At 41.7% G+C, this 14,884-nt stretch overlaps 1 protein-coding gene across 12 annotated transcripts in view; it reads left to right on the top strand.

Moving 5' to 3' along the window:
- Positions 1–14,884, top strand: part of ATP2C1 (ATPase secretory pathway Ca2+ transporting 1) — a 108,749-nt gene that overhangs the window by 35,284 nt on the left and 58,581 nt on the right. For 7 of the 12 annotated variants that reach the window (XM_043540827.1, XM_043540831.1, XM_043540828.1 and 4 more), the window contains one exon: positions 12,444–12,554. In XM_043540827.1, the coding sequence (XP_043396762.1) occupies positions 12,444–12,554 (111 nt within the window). Of the gene's footprint in view, positions 1–5,051; positions 5,157–12,443; positions 12,555–14,884 lie in introns of those variants that run through there. The other 5 variants (XM_043540825.1, XM_037890317.2, XM_043540833.1 and 2 more) reach the window with 2 other exon arrangements.

Genomic DNA, 14,884 nt, shown 5'->3' with positions numbered 1-14,884 from the left:
TGTTCTGAGCTCAAGCTATAATCTCTGTATTGGGGATCAATCACGTTGACAAGTGATATTGTATAAATGCTTTTCACCAGTAGATTTCACTTTACAAAGGAGATAACTATACTTATCCCCATTGTGCAGATGGCAAAACTCAGGTGAAATGATTTGCCCCGGGTCACACACTAGGCCAGTGGCAGAGCTGGGAATAGAACCCAATTCTCTTAAGTTCTGGTCACTTTCTGAATTATTTTGTAGCTATTATCTAGTCATGTTTCATATTTGACCAACCACCTCAGAGTAACATCAGTATTGATGCTCTACATTTTTAACATTTCCTTCATTTGCAGCATCTAGGGGTGGACCTGCAAGTTTACATCTTTCTGGAAAAGTATATTCAGGATGAAGTTGCTCATTTTATTTTTGTTGCTCGTCTTGTGCTACGTTCAAAGTGACTTTGTCCTTTTGAAAAAAGACTGCACCTTTCCTATCAAGTCTTAGCTTTTCAGTTGTTAATCTTGAACGTGAGATGCAAAAAAACTCCCAGATTAATGTGATGAAGGGGAGTTGTTGGAATGTCTGGAACAGGGACTTTATCGTTACAGCTCCACCCATTTCCCTTTTCCTCTAGGCTTGTAGGCAATTTAATAACTTTAGTGGTGGTATACCCTCTATTAGAAAACTATTCTCATCACTTCCCTTTTAACTTCTAGAATTAAATTAAAACCAGTATTTCTGGTTTCCAAAGCTTTCATATGTTCATACAAATACTTCAGTGGGGTATTTTAAAACAAAAACAAAGCCTCAAGCTGGCTTGGATTTCTTTTGGGGAGTGGGGGAGGGAAAGGGGAATTTCTTTCATAAACCTGCCTCCAAGCAAGCTTCAGTACCCACATCTTTGTTCTAAATACTGTCATTGTCCAAGCTGGTCGTGTTACTAGTTATTGTATTTATCCTAGCACTGCCTTTCTACCGTACTAATCAGGCAGACTTGTTTCCCAGATCCAGCAACCAGTGTCTCTTGTCTGTCTGTGGTGCTGCTGTAGTAGTATAGCTTATACTACACTACTTCAAATACTTTCCCTTTCCCTCCAGTGCCAAAAAACTTCATTTATCTACAGTGGCATGGAAATAGTTTTGAGACTGAATCTGCTTTTGAGTCAGGCTTTCATGAAAGCATGCCAGTGGGATCCTGTTACTAGGTTGTCTATTAAGACCTATTTGTAACTTAAACAGTTGTTGATGAGGCAGGAGAAAGTAGTACTCCTGGGGGCATTCTGCACCAAAAAGTTGAATTGTATACACAATATTTTAAAATTCTGCAAATTTTATTTGTCAAAACACACAATCATGCCATTTTCAATTATTTTGGTAATTTATTTCAAAATACCTGTCATCAAGTATGTCCAACTATACAGACACACACAAATTCCCCTGGGAGTAGAGAGTTAAAGAACCACCCTATGATAACCCAGTTCCTGTTCCTCTGCCCCCTTCCCTCCCTGCCCAGAGCTCAGCTGCGAGCCCCCCTCTCTCTCCCCCCCGAGCCCAGATAGCCATACCCTGTCCCTCGCCAGAGCTCAGCTGTGTGGTGGCCCCCCACCCCCCAATAACTTTGCAGTAGCTGCTCTGAAAAAAGTGTGAGGAATCAAGCTAACTCTTCCACAAGACATGCAATGGACCTCAATAGTGGACTGTTTTGAGTACTATATCAAGAACTGGTCTAATCTGATGACAGTTTGTGAACAAAATCGTGAGAAAATAGATGGCACTGTCACAGCCAAAGTTCTCAACATTGGGCTTAAGAGAAATGTTGAACACATGCTGAGTACCCTGAAGCCTATTTCTATAACCTTGAACAAAAAGCAGGGAAATAGTTCCTTCCAAATTTCAACAATGTCAGCAGTAAAACAGCTGAGTGAGATCTTAAAGAGAAATATGCATGACAGAGTTAAATTACAAGCATTAAAAAAAACAAATGGGAGAAGCACTCTCCCCGGCTCATTTTCTTGCAGATATTCTCAATACTCGGTACCAGAGTCAAATCTTAACTGCTGAAGAAGAGTTGGCTCTGACATGGACATCCAGCCATCATCCCTCCATAATGCCAGCTATAATAATCTTCAGAGCTAAGGGTGAGCCATTCAAGAAATGTTTGCTGATGATGCTTTAAAGAAAGTCACCCCAGTGAACTGGTGGAAGTCACTTAAGCAGTTGGATTCAGAGACTGTTGAAGTGATGATCTCACTTTTAACAGCAATAGCTGCTTCTGCTGGTGTAGGAAGAAAATATTCTTTCTTTTGACTAATTCATTCCAAATTGAGAAATTGTTTGGGACCTGAAAAAGCAGGCAAGCTTGTTTTTTCTTTTCCAGATTATGAACAAACAGGAAAATGAAGGTGAAGACGACAGTTAGCTGCAGAAGCCAATATTTTAAGTTTCTCATGTTGACCTGGCTGACCTAGTCGATTTCATTTTTTTGTTTTTAAAAACAAATATTTCATTAACTATTTTAGTTAAAAACAATTTTAACAAAAACAAACCTGATTTTAAAAAAACTTGAATGTTTAACTAAATTCAAAAATTCATATGCTTGTTTTGTTAAAATATCGTTTGCTGTTGAAGAAAAAAATCCAGAATACATAATGTTGTTGTTTTAGTTAACTAAAACAACAATGTAAATGTCTGTCTGGTGAGGTTCTCCTCCTAATACAGCATGGCAAGAAAATCCTCCAAATATTAATGGTAACCTGTTGAATTGGAGGTAGTTCACCTCCCAATGACTTCATAAATATCTGCTTCAGTTAGCTTTGGTAAATGAAATAACCAATCATTCATTTTCTGATATAGCTGTAAAACTAATCTGAAAAGTTTTTTCAAAATAAATCACTTAAAAATGTATATTGTCTGCCTTCTAAAAATGAAACCTACATCTATCTCTGAGTTGTGAAGAATGTTTTTAAGGTTATAACAACCAACAGGAATGCACTTTTATGTAGAAATCCATGATTAAATCAAGTTTTCCTGACTAGTGATTTAAATCCAATTGATTTAAATCAAATCCATCTTGTCACCTCGATTTCAGACTTCTCCAAGAAATGTGTCTCCACTATATGCAATGCATCTTTGGTATGGTAGACATCCTTTGAACTTTGTAGACTAGAAGATCCACATTCTTGGAAAGTTGAAAGCTAGATGAAAACCTCTTATCTGTTTTTGTTCTTTGAAGTTGTGTGTGGTTATAACAGATTATGCTCTCATCCTTCTCATATTCTGAGTTGGGGAATGGATGGTGGAGAAAAATGTTTTAACGTCTTTATTGATTTACAAATAACATGAGGGGCTTATGACTGTCAAGACTACTAGTTATGGCTCGCATGCAAATGCCTGCTTTTGGTTGGTGTCCAGAGAACTTGGAACAAAGCATGTACCCAAGACTGTGGTTTTATCATTGCATGCCCTTATAACAAGAAATAAAGAACTATATTTCTTAATTTGTCTTGAAGTAGAGGATTAAATTGCCAATATATCTAGTAATTGTAGATTACTTCGTAGAACTCATGTGAACTGGGTGTATATATATGCAGTGTAGTTGTAGCTGTCTGTCCCAGGATATCAGAAACAAGGTTTTCTGAGGGTACTGCAGGAAACTGCCATATCTGACACAGAAGGTACTTACACTGTAGTGAAGCCATCTCTGTAAGTTGTTTTCTGTAAGGTATTTTCTCTAAAGCTTGAATCATTTTTGACTTTTCTTTACCTTCCTTTTTAAAATGTGGACACCAGAACTATATGCAGTATTTGTCTCACCAATGTCATATGCAGTGGTAAAAATCACCTAAATGTATATCAGTGTCCTACTCACTGCTCCCCTGTTCATACATTCAAGGATCACATTAGCCTTTTTTGCCATAATATTGCACTGGGAGTTCATGTTCACTTGCTTGTCTGCTATGGTCCCTAATTTTAACTTTTAAACTTATGTGGTAATGGAAAACTTGAGGATGTAACTAGAAAAATAACCTTCTTTAGCTTGTGAAATGTAATGTTGAATGAAACTAACAGTAAAATAAACCAAGTAGGGAGAAAGCTGGGATCTAACAGATTCTTCCCTGCAATTTAAGTAAAACTATACATGCTGTATTTTGTAAAATACAGCACATCATTGTCTATTGTCCAGTCCTGACTGTCAGAATCCCTTTTGTTCCGGAATAAGTTATGATAAGCAAACTAACCAAAATTAGTCTGGTTTAATATTATGTATTTTTAAACAGATGTATTTGACTTGCATTTCTGATTCTTTTCTCTGACTAGTAAAGTCTACACAAGACTCTTTGTCTGTGATGCTAGTTTGTGAAGTTCTAATTGGTCTGTACAGCTTTATTGTCATTGATGTTACTGAGTTGTTACTCTGAAAATTGCTATACCATTGAATTCCCCTCTCTGTAAATCCACCATGGGCTGCCAGGAGTTACCTTTTCTAGTAGGGAAGTACTGTAACTGTTCTCCTGCCTTCAGACAACCTCTTCAGCATACCCATTATATAGTCAGAATACAGTCATTTAGGGACAATGGAGAACCATTTTTCTCCAACCCCTCAACAGGGATCTGCCATTTTAGAGCAGTGGAAAATTCCCAACAGCATAACAAGGGAATCGGGCGGTGGTGGTAGGGCATATAAATTCTAGGGACTCAGACACAGGAAGTTTTGGGCGGGTAGAGAGGAGCATATGCTTTTGTAGCATGGGCGTGGTGCTTGGTCCCACAGCCAGATCAAGGTGAGAGAAAGCAAGCCTGTCAATAGCTCAGACATAAGTGAGAGGTTTTTCGCAGGAGTGGGTGGGTGAAATTCTGTGTCCTGCGTTGTGCAGGAGGTCAGACTAGGTGATCATAATGGTCCCTTCTGACCTTAGTATCTATGACAGGCTGAGAGTCAGAAGTCAAGCCAGGAGCTGTAGCAGAAGGTTGCTGGACATCCCCCCAGAGAACCCCTGCCAAAATAATGCTCCAGAGTGGTGACAAAACTGAGGCAGGGAGATGCATGTACGATTTATCTTTTTGTACAGATGTCTGCATTTCTTGTGCCATTTGAAGAAAGAGCAGTGGTGTCTTACAAGAAGCCTATGCAAAGTCTATATGTTATGTGCTACACCTGTCATGTCCCTGAAAAGGTAAACTAAACTGGATGCTCTTGTTTTCAGGTGGAGTGCTGAGAAAGGGTGTCTTAAGAAATGGGGTTGTCTCAGGAAGTCAGCACTAGTTCCAGGGACTGGGCAGTTGGAGCATGAGGTCTCAGCTATCAGAAAAGGGGGCTAGATAGAGGATCTGCACCCTGCGAGTATGCTTAGGAACCCCAAGGTGGGCAATACCTGCGTTCTGTTCAGATTCTGGAGGCTTAAAGCACATGGGATCCAGCAGTTTCCCTCCTATCAGGCTGGTGGGTGCCTGAAAGAGGGTATTTGACTAAATCTGTGACATAATTGGAGTAAATTCTCCAGAGGGGCAAGATCCCTTTGTTCTGAACAGCACATGGACTTCTGATTTGGTGTGAAATTGTCTCTCTATTGAAATTATTTTTGCCTTTAACTTCAGTGGACCCGTGTTTTCACACTGGGGTCTACATCTACATGCAACTACATAGCTTAACTTTTAAAATAACAAAGTATTGTTGGGAGAATTTTGCCTTTGCCTCCTGTCATAAATATAAAGGGAAGGCTAACCACCTTTAAATCCCTCCTGGCCAGAGGAAAAAACCCTTTCACCTGTAAAGGGTTAAGAATCTAAAGATAACCTCGCTGGCACCTGACCAAAATGACCAATGAGGAGACAAGAACTTTCAAAGCTGGAGGGGGGAACAAAGGGTTCTCTTTCTCTGTGTGTTGTTTTTGCCGGGACCAGAGCAGGAGTGCAGGTCAGAACTCCTGTAAGTACAATCCTGTAATAAACAATCTAGTTAAATATGCGTTAGATTCTGTTTTGTTTAAATGGCTGATAAAATAAGTTGTGCTGAATGGAATGTATATTCCTGTTTTTGTCTTTTTGTAACTTAAGGTTTTGCCTAGAGGGATTCTCTATGTTTTGAATCTGATTACCCTGTAAGGTATTTACCATCCTGATCTTACAGAGGTGATTCTTTTACTTTTTCTTTAATTAAAATTCTTCTTTTAAGAACCTGATTGCTTTTTCATTGTTCTTAAGATCCAAGGGTTTGGGTCTGTGTTCACCTATGCAAATTGGTGAGGATTTTTACCAAGTCTTCCCCAGAAAAGGGGGTGTAGGGTGTAGGAGGACTTTGGGGGGAAAGATGTTTCCAAGTGGGCTCTTTCCCTGTTATATATTTGTTAGACGCTTGGTGGTGGCAGCAATAAAGTCCAGGGGCAAAAGGTAAAATAGTTTGTACCTTGGGGAAGTTTTAACCTAAGCTGGTAAAAATAAGCGTAGGGGGTTTTTCATGCAGGTCCCCACATCTGTACCCTAGAGTTCAGAGTGGGGAAGGAACCTTGACACCTCCTCTTAGTTCCCTACTTTTTGCTAAATCCTCTGCTGATTATCATCCCTGGTAATCAAAAAGACAAGTAGCTTTAAAGCTAATGTTTCTTGTTTGAGAATCTCTTGTGATGCTTATGTAAAGTTCATCTGGGAGTTAGGGGGAGAAAACAATAGTGGACAATCCCCCTCAATCAAGTTGACAGCTGCATAGTGTTTCAAATAGTCTGCTTTGTTGTTTTGAATAACACTTTTGGTCTCTCTCTCTTCCCCCCCCTTGCACCTCCCCTTCTGCTCCCCCCATCATTTTTGCTACTTATCACATCTTCAGTGTTCACCTTGGGCAATTGATTAAAGTCTTTTTAATACTGGTTTGATATTTTTAATACTGGTTTGGTACTGTATTAATTTCCCACAATAAATACCAGTAAAAGCTGTTATCTGGCACTTTACCAATCGGAAAGCTCTAGAAACTGGCATTTCTGGTCTCCATTAAAAGTCTGGCTATCTGGATCCGCGTGGTTCCCTGGAAGGGGGAACGTGTCCCTGCTGTTCTAAGGCGGAGGAATGGCCAAGGGGCTCCGTGCACTGCCTCTGCCCCGACCTGAGTGCGGGGTTCTGCAGTTCCCATTAGCCGGGAACTGCAGCCAATGGGAGCTGCGGGGGCACACCTGTAGGGCAGAGGCAGTGCGCAGAGTGGCATGACGTGCTTCCGCCTAGGAGCAGCAGGGATATGTCACTGCTTGTGGGGAGCCGCCCAAGGTGAGTGCCTCCTGGATCTGGCACCCTGAAACCTCTCCCATGACTCGGCCCTGAGCCCCCTCCCGCACCCAAACTCCCTCCTTCCATTGGTAAGTATAATTGTTAATTAACTGGAAGTTTTGACTAACTGGCATCCCCTATTCCCACAACATGCCGGATAACAAAACTTTTACTGTACTTGTCTTCATAAAACAAATTTTTCCTCCCCCTGCCCTGCACAGAATGACTCTCCTTTGGAAATAGGATACATCTGACCTGTGGAATTCAGAGGTGGGCCAGCTTTTCTTGGTGCTCCAGGACTAAGCCTTGCACTTCAGGCCACCAGAGTTTCAGCCTCCCGTGGTGGAACAAATTGGCAATTCAGTTTCTCTCAATCACTTTTGTATTATACGTAACTTCAACGTTTTCAACTTCTAGCTGCACTGTCCCTCTCCTCAACTGAGCACTCATTAGAGCATTAAGGCTCTAACCCTCTGGTTCCTCCAGTGTGATACCACTCTAGCAAACTCCTGCTGTACCTCTCTGCAGCAGCAGAGAAGCTCTGTAAACATCAAGCCAAGTCCAAGAGCAGGTTTTCAAGAACCCGAGGGAAAGCTGTGTCCTGCTGTTGCAAGTCAGTGATCCCTCTTGTGCCAAGACATGAGTTTTGAGTTTGGCACTATGCTGGAGCCTCGCCTGAAGCTGACTGTGGGAAGGTTTGACCAAGAGCGCCTCTCAGCCTGCATACTTGAGTAATTCTTGGAAACTGTAGAGGCTCTGGGTCCTCAAAAGACAAAAGCATTCCCTTAAGAAGCTGGCAGAGCTTGTGAATGTCTTACAGCCTGACGCACCTCTGCAATTGTCTATAGATTGAACAACTGGTTGGCATCCGTTAACAGTTTCCAGGATACTGCATTTCGTCTAGTTTATCCTTCCAATAGATTAACATATCCACACCCTGAATGACTAGTCTCCTGGACAGAAGGAAGAGTGGTGGTGGAGGAAGAGGGAAGTCTGAGGAAATGGGGGCATCCACATGCCCCCAAGGACTTATCTGTACTTAACATATTTCTGTATAACTTTACATTGTTCAGGAGTTTGAATAATCCATATCCCTGAGCAGCTTAAGTTGTACCGATTTTAAGTGCTTGTGTAGACAGTGGCTTCTCCCACCAATATAACTGCTGCCTCTGTGAGGCAGAGTTGTTATACTGATGGGAGAGTTCTCTCCATTGGCTTAGAGCATCTTCACCACTCTAGTGTAGACTATCCCTTAGTATGGGGGGAGAAATGGGGGGCACACAAACCCTTGGTGGGGAAGAGATTGGGCATCCTGGTATAGGTGAAGTGGGCACACAGAGCTCCATCCATGGGGCAAGAGAAGGGCATCAAGCAGGGGAAGATGTTAGTCTTTGCCCTAGGACTGAGGGCTCTCACAGTTCCCTTGTCATGGGGACCCTATATGGGAAAGGGAGAATAGAGGTGTACACAGAGCTCCTGACATGGGTCAAGTGGGGTTACACAGATCCCCTGGCAGTGGGAGTTTGGGGAACCTTGATGGGGGAAGAAGACAATGGAGGACCCACAGCCATGGAGGAAGGAGAGAATGTTGGTGTATGCAGGGCTGCTGGTGTGGGAGAATGGGGGGATCGTCCTATGGGAGGAGGGAAGGAATGGGGGTTGCAGAGAACCCTGGATGGGGGAGATTGGGAGAGTTGCAGGGAGCCCATAAAAAAGAGGGGAATGGATGGGTGTCACACAAGGGGGGCAGGATGTGAAAAGCCCCTGGTGTACGCAGTGTGCTGGGCCTACATAAGATACAAAGTGTCGGGACCCTTGCCCCCAGCTTATACTGTTAATGAGCAAGTGATATAAAAATCAGGGTTTGAACCGTTTTTCCTTGGCCTTCCACACTGAAAGAGTGTTTACTGGGGCTTCTCTCCTCACTGCGACTCTCTGTGCGCTATATCGAGCTCATTACTCTTTTCCCTACTCACACAATCATGTTGCCATTTGGGGGTGTGCAGAGAAGCATTTTACTACTGGGAAGCCTTGTCTCAGGTAGCTGTGGAGTGAGAATTGTGGGTGTCAACCTATGTACCCTGTTAAGGAGCACTTAATGCAGCCTGTGCTCGGAACAGAGGCACATAAGGATGCAGCTATGCCATAATGGGATTTCCTGGGGTGAGTGAGAAATCAATTCCCTTCCCATGTTAAAATGGCTCCTGACTTAGTAAAGCCCTGAGTCTTACTAGGTCTCTCCTAAAATACTCAGTGTTAATGCTTTCAGCTCCCCCTCCCACTCTCCCCAAAAGAGAGAATGCAGTAACTTCTCAGTAAAGGAAAGGAGCTGTTCAAGCATTTTTAGAATCAGGATTTTTCCTGCACATACAGGCTTTGAGGACATAAGACCCAAGTGGGTACTTCTGGTTAAAACCAAATGTTAAACTAAAATGTTACATTAAAAGTAACTAAGTTGGGAGATTCCTAAATCTGCAGGTGGATACAGCTGCTGCTCTACTATTGAGATGCAGCCATATCTTCAGAAGGGGACTTTGTTCCAAAAGATCCCTTACAAATGAGGACACTACATAGAAACCTCAAAGCCTTGACTGGAGCCATTCAAGCCAAGTATTTCCTATCCTTACAGGGAAAAGCTACTTGATGGAAAGCAAGTGGCTCGTCATCTAGCGGTATGATCCTTGTTTTGAGCATGAAAATGAAGGGAGGCAGCAACCCTCAATATCAAATGTAGCATAGGAATCCTGTACCAACACCAAGATTATTCTAGAAGGGACTGTTACCTTAGCAAGGGGAAAAATCTAGAACAAACTCCCAAGGAAGGCCTAGATTATATTTTCTTCCCAAATCACAGGAGCCAACAAAATCCTCACATGACAAACAAACAATGAGCATCTATATAAGAGCTTGCTATTCCTCTGAGACTTTTCCTTTTGACCTACCCTCTGCATGCAGAGTCTGAAACAGTGCTTGGTAGTAGTCATAGCCAGGCTCACCTTGCACATTATGCAGCTATACACATAGATGGACAATATGCCAATGTGTAGTGTTCAGAGAAACAGACCCACTCACAATTATCCAGGTGTTGAAAATGATTAACCCATCAGTTGAAAAAAGAACTTTCTGAACCCAAGAGAATGTTCAACTCGCTGTCATAGAAGGCATGGCTGTGGCCATCACTTTACCACCATAGTAAAGATTTAAAATCCACAGCAGCTCCTGGTGATTTTAAAAAAGCCTACAGGAAGGTAAGCCTTGGATTGGGAGTACGACTCAAGGTATGGAACCTTGGGGGAAGCTGGGAAGGCTGGGGAGTAGATGACAAGTGACTTGGGAAGCTGCTTGGGGCAGGGGAAGGTCTGCTGGTACCAACTGGGCCAAGAAAAGCTTGTGCTGCTTTAGAGATCTCTACAGGCACCGTGACTTGGAGTAGTAGAGAAGCCCTAGGAGCAAGGAAAATGCCAATCCAGTTGACAACTTCTTATTGCTTTTGGCAACTGTATCCTTTTAATTAATCACTTGTACACTTGATAGCTCATCATAAATCCAACATCACCGTAATGTTCTTTGCATAAAGTAAAAGTAGCTTTGTAATCGTGCCTGTGAAAGTCATGGATTTCATGAGCGTCTAGCTCTTTTTTTGGTGAAACTTTTTCTGCCTCCATCTTGTTGGTGGAAGACTTAGTCTGCATTCCTGCAAAGAAGGTGGTGCTAATAAAGGTATTACTGCCATTCCTATGAGGACAACTGCAAATCAAGCCTCCCCCTGTAGAGGAGAGAGGTTTTTAAATTAATCCAGTAGAGAGGTACAGTGGCCTCTGTAACCTGCTGCCTAGAGGGATCACCATTGAGACAAGGTTGCTGTTAGTAGAAGGATGCCTCTGAACAAGTGTCATCATTTGGTGGGTGGGGAAGAGACATTAATCCCTTCGTAAATGCTTATTGGGACTTAGAAATGCTTTAAGAGGGATGTCCAAGGGGAGTAGCAGATGCAGAATTCACTTTGCTGCTATGAACGGTGCGTTGAGGATTGCTCCTGGCAACACTGTTGCTGGCATAGAGAGCAGATATGAAGGGAAATGAAGATGTCACTGTGGGATCTCTTCTTTGAGTGGAAGGGAGAGGTGAAGATGTTTCCATAAGTTCAAATATCTGCTCTAGGCAACTGTCAACCATAACTGTATAGAAAAGCTACTTCCTGTACATAAAGGGTTCTAGGTGTTGTGTGCCTTTATAAGTGTACATAACACATACATTTGCAAATACGTAATTTGCAATCTTGGATTTCTTGGTATTTAGAAATGGCTAAGCTGGCATTAGCAATTTTGAGTGGTTGTCCAACTAAGACCTGAATTCTTAATTTGAGAGGAGGAAACTGCTTTTTTGGTGGAGAGGGGATGGAAAGGGGAGGTGGGAGGGTGGCAGGAAATGCGCTCAGTCCTTAATAGATCATTTACCTTCTCTGCAATTCCGTTAAATATCTTAGCCAGCAGAAAAGAAGCATCTTCAGTACTATGCTGTCCCATACTACTGATATTTCACAGTGCTAAACATCTTACTGCTCTCCACAGTTTATGAATTATGATGACATGAGACTCTTATCACACCTGACTGATTATAATACTGGCTCGTGTAAGCTTTTTCCATGTTACAACTTTTCATTTTGGTTTGTTTTACAAAAACTTTTAAAATTTTCTCTGTATCCTGCTTTAAAGAGCAGGCAACTTATTGGTATACTCTTCTTGAATTAGCCAGCAGGGGACATAGAGCATGGAGTGAAATCCATCAGGGAGTTGTCAGCATGACTTCTGTTTTGCTCAGCCATTAAGGATAGTGAGCCAGAGAATTATACATACATGTAATCATTAGGATTTACTTGGTGGAACATTTGCTACTTGTAATTTTCATGCCATTAAACATCTCCTGACAGTCACACAAACTTAATCTTTTATATTGTGCTGTCACTGCATTAAGCTCTGAATTTCTGAACGTGCTTTCTCAAAGTTAATATAAATAATTTGTTTGAGTTGCCTTTTCATAGTACAATATTGTATCATTACTGGATGCCTCATTTAAATAAGTGTAACAAAGTGAGTGTTCCACTGATTGTTGAAATGGACACATTAGTATACCTTGAAGTTAGCCAGATTTGATCACACTGGAGTGTAATTATTGCAACAGTATTAACAGTGGCAATTTTTGTATCTTAGGTTGCAGGTTTTCAACAAATACCTAATGGTGACAGTGAGACAATGATTCCCGTACTGACTTCAAAAAAAGCAAGTGAATTGCCCGTAAGTGAAGTTGCAACCATTCTTCAAGTAAGTAGCAAGTAAATGGTTAAAACAAGACTCTAGCAGTATTGTAGCAACTATTTAAGAGGCTATTCAAGGACCGATTCTATGTACTCTTTTATGCAAATAGATACAAACATTGGCCTTCAGCTTGATTTCAACTATTAGCTATTTTGAATGCAAGCCTGATTTTTTTTTTTAAATTGGCAGTTGAAACTCTGTTTTGAGAAACCTTTCACTAACATTTCAAGCACCATTTCAAAATAAAGTAGAAATTAAGAGCAAGTGTCTCATAGCTTAAATATTTTTAAAAATTCATAATGAAAGTACTCTGCCGTCTCTAAAAATCAAGTCTCATGAAAGAAAAAGTAGGTACCTTTATCACTGCCTTTGAGAATATTTAAAAAAATAAACAGAATTGCTCTGTTCTTACAGACTTCTTGGACTAGGCTTTCTATCTTAATAAGTAAGATGTTGAAGGCTTTTTAAAAAATATTTTTCCTTGATATGGCTTTTCTTAAATACTTTATTAAAATTATTTCCTAGACATTATTCTTGAAGCAGGTATCTGTCAAGTTTGGAAGTGACTTAAGTCTGCAGTTGTGTGTGAATAAGATTATAAATATTTTTTTAGTTTTAAAAAGGCAAATATTTTGCTTTGGAATTGCCAGTTGCTTGTGAGACATCACTTTTTTTTTTTGTTTTCTCCTACCAAGAAATGTCTTCCTCCTCCTTGGAAGCACTGGCAAAATGGCTGTTTGTACACATGCTATAAAATATATTTCAAGAGCAACTTGACTACATTAGACAGTTTAGTTTGACATCTAATAGCAGTTGTGTTAACTTAATCAATTTTTTTAAAACAATTTAAAAATCTGGTGTGTATTGGGGACCTGTTCAGCTTTAAAGTGTTCTGAGTTGTGCAAGCTCTGTAAGGCCATGAATGTTGGCTCTGTATCAACAGGAAAGGTTGGCTTTTTTGTGAAACACCATATTTTCTGCACCAGTTTCCTGCACCACTTTTTTCCCTTCACCTATCCCCCATATATCCTTAAAACGCTTTAGCAGCCCTCAGGATGGGTGGAACACTATCAGTGTCCTGAATCATCTTCCAGCTGCCACTTGTTCAGAGCTGGATGATCTGGCAGTCGCTGCGGTTCTGGATCCAGACGTTTGTACCAATGCTTCAACATTGGATGAAGTAAAGTGTGTCATCTCTAAACTGAAAAACGGATGTGCAGCCGGTGCTGATAGCACTCCCTCAGAGCTGCTAAAATGTACTATTGATCCTGTAGCACAATTACTTCTGGTCATCTTTCATCTAGTGTGGAGAACTGGAACCCTGCCAACTGCCTGGAAGGATGGTATTGTGATCTCACCCTATAAGGGCAGGGGACCACGCAGTGACTGTAAGAGCTACAGGCTGATCACCTTGCTCTCCATTCCAGGGAAGGTGTTGGTGCATGTTTTGCGGGCACACCTGGAGCCTTTGCTACATCAGCAGCATTGTCCCCAACAGTCAGGCTTTAGGAGGAATAGGTCCACATTCGATGCCATTTTGGCCCTTTGCTTGTTGTCAGAGATACACTGTGAGTTCAGGAAGCCCGTGCATGTAGCATATGTTGATCTCAAGGCTGCATTTGATTCAGTAGACAGTGTCGCATTATGGAAGGCCTTAAAGGGCATAGGTGTCCTTACCACTCTGCTGGACTTGATTAGAGAGCTGTATAATGAAATCACTGCCCATACTCATCTGGGGAACCAGATGTCAGCACCTTTTAAATCAGTATCTGGTGTTAGGCAAGGTTGCGTTTTGGCCGCTGCACTCTTTTGTCGGGCAATGGATTTCATAATGCAGTATTCCGTCAGGTCCAGAGGCATTGAGATTGGTGATCTCTCGCTCACAGACCTTGACTACGCTGATGATATTCTTATAGTACAACGCCCCGACAGGTTTCGTGAGGCACTCCAGCGTATGGAGGAGGAGTCTGCTAAGATTGGTCTCAAAGTTTCATGGTCAGGGACAAAGCTACAAAATTTAGGACCAGGTCCACCCATGACTCCAATCTCTTTGAACAACGAAACCATCGAATAGGGTGACCAGATGTCCCGATTTTATAGGGACCGTCCTGATTTTTGTGGTGGGTTCCCCCCCTTCTTATATAGGCTCCTATTACCCCCCCCCCCCCCCCCCCCCAATCCGCTGTTTTGATTTTTCACACTTGCTGTCTGGTTACCCTACCATCGAATCAGTTCTATGCTTACTAGCTGCTCTAATTCTCAAACGGCAGTTCTCCATAGGATTGGAATCGTAGCATCTCCCATGAGCTGTTTACAACAGATATGGAATCAGCACC

The sequence above is a fragment of the Chelonia mydas genome, chromosome 2 (genome assembly GCF_015237465.2).
Source record: "Chelonia mydas isolate rCheMyd1 chromosome 2, rCheMyd1.pri.v2, whole genome shotgun sequence".
In the NCBI taxonomy this organism is placed as follows: Eukaryota; Metazoa; Chordata; order Testudines; family Cheloniidae; genus Chelonia; species Chelonia mydas.
This window is presented reverse-complemented; position numbering and strand designations above follow the sequence as displayed.